Here is a 14,035-nt window from a genome sequence, read left to right as displayed (position 1 = left end):
CACTCCACTTACGCTGTTTGCAAAGGCTTTCCCAGGAGCAGGTAAGCTGCACATAATACCCTGCACATGCTTTCAGAGGCTGTGCATCAAACGTCTTTTCTCCAGCAGCTTTCATCTGGAACTTTCCCTCCTCAAGGGAATTCTAAACATTTTTTTAAATTCTTTATTGGGGGATTAATGTTTTACATTCGACAGTAAATACTATAGCTTGTACATGCATAACATTTCTCAGTTTTCCACAAAACAAGTCCCACTAGGTCCTCTGTCATCCTTTTTGGATCTTTACTCTCCCCCACACCCACCCCAGTCTTTTACTTTGATGCAATACACCAAATTCTAAACATTTCTAAGTCATCACTGAAAAATCTCCCACAATATTCCAGAATGTACACTTTCTCTTTCTCTCCCTCTCTCCATTTCTTTTCCCTCTCTCTCTTCAATGTCAGCTCTGCTCAGTTCTGGCTCATGGTGGTGCCAGGGATTGAATAAGGAACCTCCAAGCTTCAGGCATGAAAGCCTGTTGTGTAAACCCAATGTACGTCTCCCCCACCCAGAATAAACACCATTCCTCTTCTTCCCACAGTCCTCCCCCAGTACAGAACCAATGCATGCCCCTGTGAATCCCCCACTCAGGTCAGTTTATATTTCATCAACTGCAGCTGAATCCCTTACTCATCCTCACTGCCAGGCGCTAAATATCCTGGTGGTAAGCACATTCTTTCAGGCCTCACTGATTCCCTTTCTCCCATATTCCTGTTCCTAGCCACAGCATCTTTGCCTCTTTTCCTGCCTTGGTATTTTCCTTTTAGAGATTTCTGGAGGAAGAATAGGAAGGGGGGGGGGAGGAGGGAGAAGAGGGAAGGCTGGGGAGATAAAGTGGTTCTGCAAAAGACTTTCATACCTGAGGCTCCAAAATTCCAGGTTCATTTATCAGAACCATCATAAGCCAGAGCTGAGCAGTGCTCAGGTTAAGAAAGAAAAAAAAAAGGAAGAAAAGCAGCAAAGAAGAGAGAGTACAAGAGAAAGGGGGTGTTTAGAGATAGCTCAGTGGGTAGCACCTCACTCATTCGCGAGCCCTTGGGTTCAACTTCTGGCACTACACCAGAGCATTGTGGACAGCACCAAGGGAACACCACGGATGGAGGAAGGAGCTCTGGTTTCTCTCCCCCCTACACCCCGCCCCAGTCTCTCTAAGGTACACAGAATGAAAAAACCCGGCTGAGGCAGACCCACAGTGATGCCGCCCACATGCAAGGCCCTCAGTTCCTTCCCTGGTACCATGTTAACAAACAGGTAAGGAAAGAGCCTCACAAGTGAGACACTGCATTAGAGCACTCTCAAATGTGGCAAGAAGAAACTGAGTCTACAGGTTAAACAGGCAATGCAGGTCATGATCCATAGCTAAGTTCCTCAGAATTGCCAAGTGCTTCAAAAATGACACTGAGTTCAGGTCAGGAGCCAGTACGCCAGGGTTCTAATCCTACCTTTGTCAGTAGCCAACTGGGTTTGGCTGAAGAAAGCTATCGCCCGACTCCCTGCTGGTGAAATCTCGTCACAGAATTATGAAGATAATTTTTTTTTATTATCTGGACCAGGTGGTGGCACACCTGGTTGAGCATACATGTTACAGTGCGCAAGGACCCAGGTTCGAGCCCCTGGTCCCCAGCTGCAGGGGGAAAGCTTCACAAGTGGTGGGGCAGTGTTGCAGCTGTCTCTCTGTCTCTATCCCTCTCTATCACTCCATTCTCTCTCAGTTTCTGACTGTCTCTATCCAACAAATAAATAAAGATTTAAAAAATGTAAAAAAAATTAGTATCTTTATTTACTGGATAGAGACAGCTAGAAATTAAGAGCGAAGGGGGAAGCAAGACAGAGAGACACCTACAGTCCTTCATACCACTTGTGACGCTCTCCCCCTGCAGGTAGGGACGAGGGGCTTGAACCTGGATCCTTGTGCACTTAGCCAGGTACACCACCACCTGGCCCCTACGGAGATAAAATCTTATGTAAATTTATTTTAGGAACTAAAGAATACTCAATAATCTTGTTTCAGAGACAGTAAGAGTAATAAATGAGATGATTAGGCCAGTAGCTCAGTGGGTAGACTTGCAAGCCTAAGGTCCCAACTCAGCTCCCCAGAGTCACATATGACAAGTGATGCTCTCGTCCTCTCTATGTGTCTCATAATTAATAAAATCTCTTTTAAAAGGGTTAAGGGCCAGCCAGTCAGCCAGCTCACTTGAGTTTCATGCTGTTTTGCCATGTATGTGACCCAAGTCTGAGCCTGGCCTCTACAGCAGTGACAGAAGCTTCAGTGCTGTGGTCTCTTTCACTTTCTCTCTCTGCCTCTAAAAAAACGTAGTAAGTGAGGCTGGTATCAGCAACATCACAATGAGCATATGCCGAGGGATTTGAGAAAAAAGTGACAGGAAATAAAAGAGGAGTGGGACAAATGGAGAGGCCGACACTGAAGGAGAGTCATACGACTCGCCCCAACAGTCAGGGACTGGGGGTGAAGCCCCTCTTGTCCAATGACAATGTCACAAAGACAGAGCTGGGAAGAACCTTAGAATACAAGGAACCCAACCTGCATGTAAGATGCTGATTCTCTCTCTATACCCCTTCATGGCCTTGCCTCTGCTTACCGGAGCCAAGTTAGGGCGCTCCTGCCTCAGCAAAGGCTTCAAATCATGCTCAACTCCCAGCGCCCACAATGTGCACATCCAGGGCTTCCTCTCAGAACAAAAGAAACAAGTGACCGACAACTTGAGCTGCCAACCTAAAGGTATCTGCTGCTGCCAAGGACACTCACGTCAATACTGGCAGCTCTGAGATCAGCGTTCTCCATCCTTTAATCAAAGACAAAAGGTCGATAAGGCCACACAGACTGAGGGTGAAAACAGTTTCAGCCCATTCGCTCATTAACCCCATAATTCCCACAAGAATGGGCAAAGGAATAAACGCCAGGCAGCAGAATCTTCTTGTCTCAGTGAAAATATAAAATAGAGTAACTGAATGGTTTCTTTTTGTTGTTGTTCATATTACTTTTTTATTGCCACCAGGAGTACTAAGCCCAGCAATAATCCTGGAGGCAAAAAAAAACCCCACCAAAAATAAATAAATAAATAAATAAATAAATAAATAAATAAAATCAGTAATCCTGGGCTGGGGAGATAGCGTAATGGTGACGCAAAAAGCCTTTTATGCCTGAGGCATCACAGGCTCCAGGTTCAATCCCCAGCACCATCATAAGCCAGAGCTGAACAGTGCTCTGATAATAAATAAATAAATAAATAGGAAAGAAATCCTTGCCATGTGTGATCACACCCCATGATGAGAGGAGAGGCCCCTGACATTGTTTAGATGCCACTGAACACACATTATCTCACTCATTCCTACGACTCTGCAGGGCAGACTACACTTCCCTTCATGCCACAGACCCAACAGGCCAGTCACAGCAATTACTGCAAGAAATATTGAGATGTGAGTCGTGTTTACTTCACAGAGAAGTTTCTTTATTTCTCAGAGGTCTAGCAGGCTATAACATATGAGGGCTGAGTAGCCGAGTTCCCTGGGGGGGGGGGGGGGGGGATTTCAACCAACACAGCTTCTGGATATTACCTGAGGTTCTGGGAGGTGGAAGTGAGTAAGCTTCACCTTGACAGGCTTCCTGATTGGGGACGGACAACAAGCAGCATTAGCTAGTCCCACCCACCTCTAGAATGGAAGAGAAACTGAGAAATACACATCACATCAAGCATTCGAGACAGCAGAGGTGTTTAGAGAACACCTAGTTCACTTTCTATAGGAGGCCTTGTGGATACTAGGTTGTACCCGGGAGCCTGGAGTTCTTTGACTCATAGTCTGGGCTCCTTTCAATCTGCAGTAGACCCGGAGTTAACTCCCAGCACTTGTTACTCTCCTCTCAGTGGATCCCAGTTCCCACTGGTGATCCATGTGGTTTCTGGAAGGCGAGATCCACCCAACTTCCCGCTCAGCTCTGACTCAGATGGGTCAGCGTGTTCCACCTCTGCAGACAGTATCCGGTGTAGGTGCGGGCATTTGAGCAAAATTAGGGAGCCAGAGTGACCTTGGAATTCTTGCTGGGACGACAAAGGTGAATATAAGCAGCAGCCTGCAGACTCCTGCCACTCTGTGAAGCCTCTCTCCAAATGAAGTGAAGGATGAGGAGGGAAGAGCAAAGGGGAACCCTCTCCTCAGAAACAGACCTGATCCCTGCCTCTCCTGAGGCTCAACCTGCTTCAGCTAGCTTCCCTTTCTAGGCCCATCTGAGTAGGGGCTTCTTGTGTCTGTCACAGACACCACAGGTGCCTAGCTCTCCAGCCTCCTGTGAGGATGTCTGCAGTGCTGTTGCCATCAGGTGACTTGATGGCAGGGTCCTACCTGCTGAGTGGCGGACCCATCCACTCTACAGGTGGAGGGTCCGTTTCCTTATTCCTCCTATCTGCCCTTGGAGGTGAGAAATCTTGCTTAATGTTGGTGTGTTCAGAAGAATAATCCCGTGGTTGAGTCTGTTCAAGTACCAAAATCATCACAAACCGAGTATCTGCCATACTTGTTTCTATCTCCCTTGTACATATGCGTGCACACAAATAAACACAGGTGTGTTTCTGTATAACTTACACTACTTCAGTATTAAAGAAATCTTGGCCTTCAACACATTAGCACACATCTCCCTAGAATAAAGACATTCTTCTACAGAATGACGCCAACACCACATAATAGAACATAATTGCAGAGCACCTTCTGGTTAGGTCACATTCAAGTTCTCCTCGATGCCTTCTATAGTTATCTGTCTGAATCCACATCCAGTTACTGCTTACTAATGCACCGTATTTTTATTTATTTATTTTTAAAGAGAGAAGAACCAGAGCAGTGCTCAGCTCTGGCTTATTGCGGTGCTGGGGATTGAACCTGGGACCTCAGAGCCTCAGACATGAAGTTCTTTCTGCATAACCATTATGCTGTCTCCCTAGTCTTTCCTCCCTTTTTTCTATTTTATTCAATAGGACAGATGGAAATTGAGACAGGAGGGGGAGCGAGAAAGACAGATACCCAGAGAACTGCTTTACTGTTTATGAAGTGTCCCCACCACAGGTGGGGGTCAGGGATTCGAACCTGAGTCCTTGAGCATAGTACTATGTGTGCTTAACCAAGTGTGCAAATGTGCCACTGCTCAGCCCCTGCACTGTATTGTGTTTTTTTTTTTTTCTTTTCTTTTTTAAAATGTGTTCTTTAGTCTTAATCTGGGGGCAAATGAGGCTACAAACATGTTCCTTTTCCAAATAGAGTCAATACCATTCATCTAGTCAAGATGAGCTCAGTCCCTCCAAGTCTGTCTGCACCAAGGCCCGGAGGACACCCCAGAAGGGAAAACCTACCTGGACGGCTGAGCAACTGAAGCACCTCTGTGTACTCCATGGCGTGCAGGAAGTCGCTCAGCTCCATGACCGTGCACCCCTTTTCACCCATCAGCTTCAGCAAACACAGGCTCGGGCTACCTTCAGGCTCCAAGACCTTCAGAGAACACTGCTCCAGGTCCAGACAACTGGAAACAACAGGTTTGACAGAAGTTAATACATTTCTTCAACAGGATACAAGTGGTTGTACATCTGGCAACACTGTTCAGTGCTGGAAGGAATACATTGCAGATTCTTGAGTGGTGAAAAAAATCTTGATACTACTGGCATTGCTCTTCTTCTTCCTTCTGCCACTGTAAGGGATTCCTTTTATTTCTTTCCTTTCCTTTGCTTTTTTTTTTTTTTTAAAGAATTTATTTATTTATTCATGAGAAAGATAGGAGAGAGAAAGAACCAGACATCGCCCTGGTACATGTGCTGCTGGGGATTGAACTCAGGACCTCACGCTTGAGAGTCCAGTGCTTTATCTACTGTGCCACCTCCGGGACCACCTTTTATTTCTTTTCTCAACTTAGCTTCTGTGACTATGAAATGATGAAGTGTCAGAGAAATCCCCAGACAGGGTGTATGTAAGGGAAATTCGGCCTTGATCTTGTCAAAGAAATTCATCTTTAATTTGGGTCTCCCACCACAAGATCTCAATCCCCAGCATCATGTGCCATAGTGATGTTCTGGTTCTCTTTCTTTAAAAAGTAGGTTGGGAATAGGAAGAGTACCAGGCAGTGGTACATCTTGTACAGTACACATATTACAATGTACAAGGACCCAGGTTCAAGTCCCTAGTCCCCACCTGTAGGGGAGAAGCTTCACAAGAGGTGAAGCACTACTGCAGATGGCTCTCTTTTCTCCCTTTATCTCCCCTTCCCTCTCAATTTCTCTTTTGTCTCTATCCAAAATAAATAAAAACCTTCTAAAGAAAAATCATTGACTGTGGAAGGTCATATGTCATTTTATAGGAAGAGAAAATATGAGTATAAAACACTTGTGAGAAGGAAACACAAATCTGAATAATCACAACAGAATGAAAACCTTTCCAATGAGACATAGCCACCAACAGCCCAAGCCTTCAGATCAAGTCCATGAGTAACTAACAAACTCCTACCTCGTCTACCTTCACACACACCTCTTGCTTCCCTTCCGATTTGAACTCCAACTTTCCTGTGAAGCCTTCCCAGGCCAACCCAGGCCATTCCACTGAGACAGTTTTCTAACAGTGTTTAGTTTGCCTGCCTCAGGCTGGCAGACTTTGGCTACAATGACCAAAGGTTTACAGGTCATAAAATCTCTAGACAGATTCTTGATTGGCTTTTTGCTTTACCATTTTATAAGATACAAAAGTCACTGAGGCCAGGTGGTGATGTCCCTGGTAGAGTGCACATATTAGCATGCATGAGTTCAAGTTGAGTTCAAGTCTCTGGTCCCCACCTGCTGGGAGGTGCTTCTTGAATGGTAGAAGAGTGTTGTAGGTGTCTCTTCTGCTCTCTGTCTCTCTTTCCATCTCTATTAAAAAAGTAAAGACAGTGGTCCAGGAGGAGGCACAGTAGATAAGGCACTGGATTTTCAAGCCTAAGGTCCTGAGTTCGAGTCCCAGAAGCACATGTACCACAGTGATGTCTAGTTCTTTCTTAATCTCCTCCTATCTTTCTCACTAATAAATAAATAAAACCTTTTCTAAAATTTTGCTCCTTTTAACTTATTATTTATTTTATTTACTAGATAAAGACAGGCAAAAATTGATAAAGGAGGGAGAGACAGAAAGAGAACGAGATAGACAGACACCTGCAGCCCATTTCCACCACTTGAGACGCTTCCCCCTGCAGGTGGGGACCCAGGTCCAAACCCAGGTCCTTGCACACTGTAATGTGTGTGCTTAACTAGGTGCATCACCACTTGGTGCCTAAATAAATAAAATATTTAAAAAATAAAAAAAGGGAAGACAGAGAAAGAAAGGAAGAAGAGAAGGAGGAAAGGAAGGAAGGAAGGAAGATGCCACTGGGAATGGTTGTGTAGCAATATAGGCTTAATAGAAAAGTCATTCTTAAATGGGGAGAGGACATGGACAGAATATTCACCACAGAAGAGATCCAAAAGGCTGAGAAATACATGAAAAAATTCTCCAAGTCTTTGATTGTCAGAGAAATGCAAATAAAGATAGCAGTGAGATACCACTTCACTCCAGCGAGAATGCCATACATCAGAAAAGGTAGCAGCAGCAAATGCTGGAGAGGTTGTGAGGACAAAAGAACCCTCTGTACTGCTGGTGAGGATGTCAACTGGTCCAACCTCTGTGGAGAACAGTCTGGAGAACTCTCAGAAGGCTAGAAATGGACCTACCCTATGATCCTGAAATTCCTCTCCTGGGGATATATTCTAAGGGACCCAACACACCCATCTAAAAAGATTTGTATACATATATGTTCTTAGCAGCACAATTTGTAATAGACAAAACCTGGAAGCAACCTAGGTGTCCAACAACAGATGAGTGGCTAAGCAAGTTGTGATATATATATATATATATATATATATATATATATATATATATATATATATTGGAATACTACTCAGCTATTAAAAAGGTGATTTCACCATTTTCAGGCCATCTTGGATGGAGCTTGAAGAAATCATGTTAAGTGAAATAAATCAGAAACAAAAGGATGAATATGGGATGATCTTACTCACAGGCAGAAGTTGAAAAACAAGATCAGAAAAGAAAACACAAGTAGAACCTGAACTGGAGTTGGTGTATTGCACCAAAGTAAAAGACTCTGGGGTGGGTGGGGGGGAGAGTTCAGGTCCTGGAACAGGATGACAGAGGACCTAGTGGGGGTTGTATTGTTGTGTGGCAAACTGAGAAACACTATACATGTACAAACTATTGTATTTACTGTCAAGTGTAACACATTAATCCCTCAATAAAGGAAAAAAAAATTTTTTTTTTTTTAAAAGTCAAGCCATTCTTGTGGTTGGGGAAGGAGTTCAATGGACAGAGCATCAGACTTATATGCCTGAGGCTCCTAAATGGATACAAGATGCTGCTTATACCAAAGTGATGCTCTGGTTCTCCTCTCTTTCTGTCTCTGTCTTACATGAAACTCCCTCTGTCTCATATGCAATAAATAAAATCTAAACAAACAAACATCTAACCAAAAAACCATTTTTTGGTTCATGGACTGCACAGAAACAGGGAACAGCATGGACTGGGCTCACAGGTCAGTTTACAGACCTCCTGTAGAGTCTTTCCTGATATAATTCTGCCTTAAAACTGTGAGCTTTGCTTTCATTAGTGTGTCTTCTCTACCTAACTAGATTTTAATATATTTACTAATGAGAGAAATATAGAGAAGAGTCTAGAAAGTCTAGAGTGCTGCTCAGCTCTGGCTTATGGTGGTGTGGGGGATAGAACCTGGGACTTTGGAGTCTCAGACAAGATGCCCATTTCCTCGCTGGGCGCAAGCTTGCAGCGGAGGCGAAGCTTACAGAGACCCAGCTCCTCTCTTTCCTTTTTAGTTACTTTCCTGTGAGACTGTACTCTGAAGTGGTTTCTACTCACTCTGATTTGGAATTTCTGGTTTAATTGAAAAAGGTTTCTTGATGTGAAACCAATGGACTTTTTTTTTTTAAAAACAAAGCGGATTTGGCGTTCTCTTTACATTCAAAACAATGATCAAATAGAACATAGTATACGCCCTTCAGGATAAAGCCCATGACACTGTGTTTAGGCTCTGTTGCTGCGTTTCCTGGAATTTCAATTCATTCATTCAACAGCTACTTACTATCATTTTAAGACATTTTATTTACTGGATAGAGACAGAGAAATCAAGAGGGAATAGGGGAGAGAAAGATAAAGACAGAGAGACACCTGCAGCACTGCTTCACTTCTCATGAAGCTTTCCCCCCCTGTAGGTGGGGACTATGGACTTGAACCCAGATCCTTATGAATTATAAGATGAGCACTCAACTGGGTGTGCCACCACCAGCCCCTCAACAATGACTTATTAATCATCTGACATCGGCCCACTCTTGAGGAGGCAAAGGAGAAGTCATGCTTCAGACGAGGAGACCCTGGTGGTCTGAGTCCACAGAAGACACCAAACTCTTAGTGTGTTCAAGGAAAAGCAAGAAATCATGTGAGGTTAGAGCCACAAGGAAGGTGACAAGAGGCTTCCAGATTCATCTCTGTCTTATCCAACAACAATAGCAGCAAAATGGGAAAAATGGCCTCCAGGAGCAATGGATTAATAGCACAGGCACTGAGCCCCAGAGATAACCCTGGAGGCAAAAAAGAAGAAAAAGAAAACACTTAAAAAGAAGCACAACAATCTTTTGAGATTTTAGTTGTGAATTCAATGAGCAAGGAATATATAAGAGAACTGTAACCCACTTAGGCCAGACATATGACAAATCTGAGGTTTGACATCAGAAGAGATTATCTTTAGGACTTACTATTATCATAGATGCCCTTGTGCCAACAGCATGAGGTGACTTTAACAGGATGGGTCTTAGTAAAAGTAAACCTCACCAGTTATCCTTGTCCCCTCAACTGCCATTCTCCAGTCCCCTCTATGCTAACCTATTATGTCAGTTTAATTCTATTCTCAATAAGCACAGGAGCTTAATGTCCCCCAATTCTCCAAGCTGTAGGGTCCCCTCTACTGTCTTCATTGCAAACACCCTACTCTGAACTCAATTTCACAATTCATAGTGACCAGAGATATCCCATTAGTCTCACTGTGAGACTTCCTATCCTGGAATTCCAAGATTCCACAATTGCAAGCCTTTCCTAAACTGTCACCTCTCACTAAGCAGTGGCCCCAATACCCTAACTAAAGCTACGGCCATGCAATAGCCTCTAACAAGACTTGACTTGAAGGCCTGGTGAGGAAAAACGAGTGCCTGGTGTCAAGAATCCAGTTTAGTGAGTCCTCACTTAACAGTCACTGAAATGTTCTTGAAAGTCACAAATTTAAATGAAACAACCTATATGGAAAGCAACTCCTGGGTGGGGGAGATAGCATAATGGTTATGCAAAGAGACTCTTCATGAGTGAGGCCCCAAGGTCTCAGCTTCAACCCCTGTCTCCCCCCCCCCACCATAAACTAAAGCTTAGCTGTGCTCTGGTACAAAAACAAACAAACAAACAAACAAAGGAAGAAGGGGAGAAAGCAGGTCCTCCAATAATGCAGTTTAGATCAGTGCTGGCTGGAGCTATTTCATTCTCATCTACAGAGGGAAGGGATATTAGTTGAGGACTTTGAGATACTTTGAGATTCCACCAGTCAGGCTTTTATGGTGCCGGATTTAATTTTCTTCCCACTTGTTCAGGACAAGTAAGTGACCTTGCTAGCTAGCTGTTCAGGAGAGCAGTGGGTTTTCCTCAGCTACAGTTCCATCAAGGACCGGACCGCAGTGCTCATGATCTTACCCACAAAGTGGACAACCTTTTATATTATTATTAAGTCTAGAAATGTGGGTGACCTACGGACCTAGAATAACAGTGTTTTGAATTGTTTCTCTTCCTTCCTTTCTTTTCTTAGAAAACAGTACTTGGGGTTTTTCGTAGCAGAGACAAAAACCATGCCACTTACCTGCTTTTTGTGTGTGTGTGGCTAGTTTCCCACTTTATTTTATCCTCACATTACTCCTCAGAATGGGCAGGTATCCTACAAACTCTGAAACTCAGGGCCACTGTGGCAGTTAAGGTCAATAATGTACATAAACACTATATTAATGGTGGACAGTAAGTACTCAATTTATGATAAAAACCTATATAGCATGTTATCCGTGAATGCCCTAGAATAAAAGTTCACTACTTGGTAAGTCCTTACAAACAGGAACAAAACATCTGTCATCTTTCTTTCTTCTGGAGCTTCTAGCAAATAACAGGCACTTGATACAGTTTCAGATGAATATGTCTCCCTTTCAACTTAAAGTGCACACAAAGTAGCTAAGAGAGATTCTAGGCAGAAAGAATGCTAAGAGTTGGTCCTTGTTCTCTAGGAGTTCACTGAGATGTATACAATTACTGAACAAGAAAAGACAGAATGACAGAGAGAGGGAGAGAGACACCACAGTGTCCCCCCAGTTCCAAGGCACTTGCCATGTGGTGCAGGACTTGAACCTGGGTCTGCTCACTCAGCAGGGCACACACCCAGATTTAAGACAAAGTGTAGTAACAGTGAAAAATCGCTGGCAGTTGGGGGTGTCACTGGTAGGCCAAAATCCTAACAGTGGTTTAACACAGAGGATCCTATGTGCAGTTCCTGAAACTCTTTCAAAGGGCTCACAAGGTCAAAGCAACTTTTCCACAATATTACTAAGATGCTGTCTTTTCATTCATTCATTCATTCATTCATTCATTCCGTTTATGTTGGGAGCTTTTAGTGGTAGCTGGTCTGCTATGCTGTAGCACAAATGTAAACAAATCAGCTTTCTCTAATTCAACAATGATATTAAAGAGACTTGATATATATATGTATATATATATATTTTTTCATAGAAGTAATAGTCAACCCATTATCTGTAACCGTGGGAGAACCACTCCAGTTTCCAATGGAGAGAACGGGGACACAGAACTCTGGTGGTGGGAACTGTGTGGACTTAAGACTCCTGTTATCTTATGGTTTTGTAAATCAATATTAAATCACTGATTAAAAAAATAGACTTGCAAAATAAAAAGCAATGTCACTTAGTCTTTTTCAGAAGGTTGTTTTCTGCCCCCACCTGCAAAACCATGTGGTTTCTTTCAACATGGGATAGCTTACTCTTTTTAAAACTGGCACAGTTTTAATTTCTGCAAATGGTAAATATCGTGCACATCCCATGTCTGCAGTGCATATAACCCACCTAAGCACTCTTCTGGGGTCGCCAACCATTCTTAAAATAGTGCTAACAAGTGCTCAATAACAGCTACTACAGCAAGTCCCAAGCCTGGCAATAGGAGGAAGTTTTACTTAGAGCTTAATGCTCACGGCCTGCATACAGTTAAGTGAAAAATGTTGAACACAACTTGCTAAAGCTGCTTTAGTGGAGACGGAAGGTGACACTTCCATTGCAGCCCTCGCCACCATCCCCTCCTACACAAACACCTTCCAGAATTCCTGCCCCGCTCCGTCCCCCACCTCTGCACCTGCACTTCTGCCCCGGGTGTCCGGGTGTGCGCGCAGACCTGCTTCGTTTGCATTTACGATCCCGATCACACCGGGCTTCCTGCTCTCAGGGTCCCCCTCCCTCGCGGGCCCCCTCGACTTCTCGCTGCCGCTCCGGGGCAGGGAGGCTGGAGGCGTGGGCACTCCCCGGCTCCGACCTGGAATCTGCACTGCGAGGACTTTCCCGGGAGAAGCCAGATGTTTGCTCCTTCCTCCCCCTCCCCCGCGGCGGCCTCTGCACCCCTGGGAGCGGCCCCGATGCTCCCCAGCCCCGCACCCCACGGCCCGAGCCTCACCTGAGCCGCAGGCGCCCCCGGCTCCCCGCCACCTCGGCCAGCCGCCTCCAGCCCCGGCCCTCGGACGCCCGGTCCAAGCTCTGGCTGAGCCTCCGCAGCAGCGGCTCCGGGAGGCGGTTGAGGGTCGCGGCGGGCGGCGGCGGCCCCGAGGGCGCGGCCGGGGGCGGCGGGACCTGCAGCGACGCCCCCCACAGCGACCCCACGACGGCCGCTCCCGCCGAGTGCATCGCGGGCCTGGGCACCCGCGGCCCTTCTGTTCGCCCCGTCGCTCGCCCGGGGCGGAAGGACTAGGCGGGAGGCTCGGAGGAGGAAGCTCGCTCTCCGCCCCGCCGAGACAGGTTTGCTGGGGAAAACCGGGCCGCTCGGCCTAGACAGCCGCGTCGAGGGGGCGGGCCCTCAAGGGGGGCGGGCCCTCAGGGGCGTGGCCCGCGCTTCACAAGCGTCAAGGGGGCGGGATCTGCAGGAGGGAGGCGTGGCCTCGTCGTGCTACACAGCGCCAGGGGCGGGCCTTCAAGGGGGCGTGGCACGCGCTCTACAGCGCAGCGCCAGAGAGGGCACGCTACACTGTGCCAGGGGGTGGACCCCGTAGGGGGCGTGGTTTAGGCGTGCGCAACATTGAGTCGAGGGGGCGGGCCCTAGATGGGGGCGTGACTAGGGGGCGGGGCCTTACCATCACACTTGGCGAGCCACCGAGGGGCGTGTCCGGGGGCGGGATCTGGCCGCGCCCAGGGGGCGGGTCTAAGATTAGCCCACAGAGCGCGTGCGCGCTGCCCTTGGCTTCTCCTGGCCTCCTGGCTACCTGCCTCAATAGAGTGCGTGCTTCAAGTTCGGGAAAGTGGGGGCCAGGCGGAGCGGGCAGGCGTGGGTGGTGGCAGCTGGGGGCGAGGAAGCGGTGGAGGAACTACGCCCCGGCAGCTCCACTCCCACGAGGAAGCCGGCGGCGTCGGGGCTTCCCGAGACCGTGGGAGGAGTGTGTGGAGTCCAAGTGGGAGCGAGCACTGGGCAACCCCGCTGCAGGCTTCCTCCTGCCAGGCTAGCAGGTTTGGGCATCGCCAAGGCAAGTGGGGGAAGAGATGCAGACACTTGATACTAGTGTCCCCAAACCTGTACCTAGACTTTCATAGTTATAAGTGGACTGTGCAGTATTTAAAAC

The 14,035-nt window shown here is 46.4% G+C and overlaps 1 protein-coding gene across 2 annotated transcripts in view; it reads right to left on the bottom strand.

The window, feature by feature from the left end:
* MALT1 (MALT1 paracaspase) overlaps window positions 1–13,254 on the bottom strand; it is a 57,025-nt gene extending 43,771 nt beyond the window's left edge. For both annotated transcript variants that reach the window (XM_007529028.3, XM_060173944.1), the window contains exons 1-2: window positions 12,883–13,254; window positions 5,403–5,569 (exon numbers count right to left, since the gene is read on the bottom strand). In XM_007529028.3, the coding sequence (XP_007529090.1) occupies window positions 5,403–5,569; window positions 12,883–13,109 (394 nt within the window). In that variant the 5' untranslated portion in view covers window positions 13,110–13,254. The remainder of the gene's footprint in view (window positions 1–5,402; window positions 5,570–12,882) is intronic.
* Between the last annotated feature and the right edge of the window lie 781 nt (window positions 13,255–14,035).

Source organism: Erinaceus europaeus, chromosome 15 (genome assembly GCF_950295315.1).
Source record: "Erinaceus europaeus chromosome 15, mEriEur2.1, whole genome shotgun sequence".
Lineage (NCBI taxonomy): Eukaryota > Metazoa > Chordata > Mammalia > Eulipotyphla > Erinaceidae > Erinaceus > Erinaceus europaeus.
The sequence above is the reverse complement of the archived record's forward strand: the minus strand, read 5'-3'. Positions and strand labels throughout refer to the sequence as shown.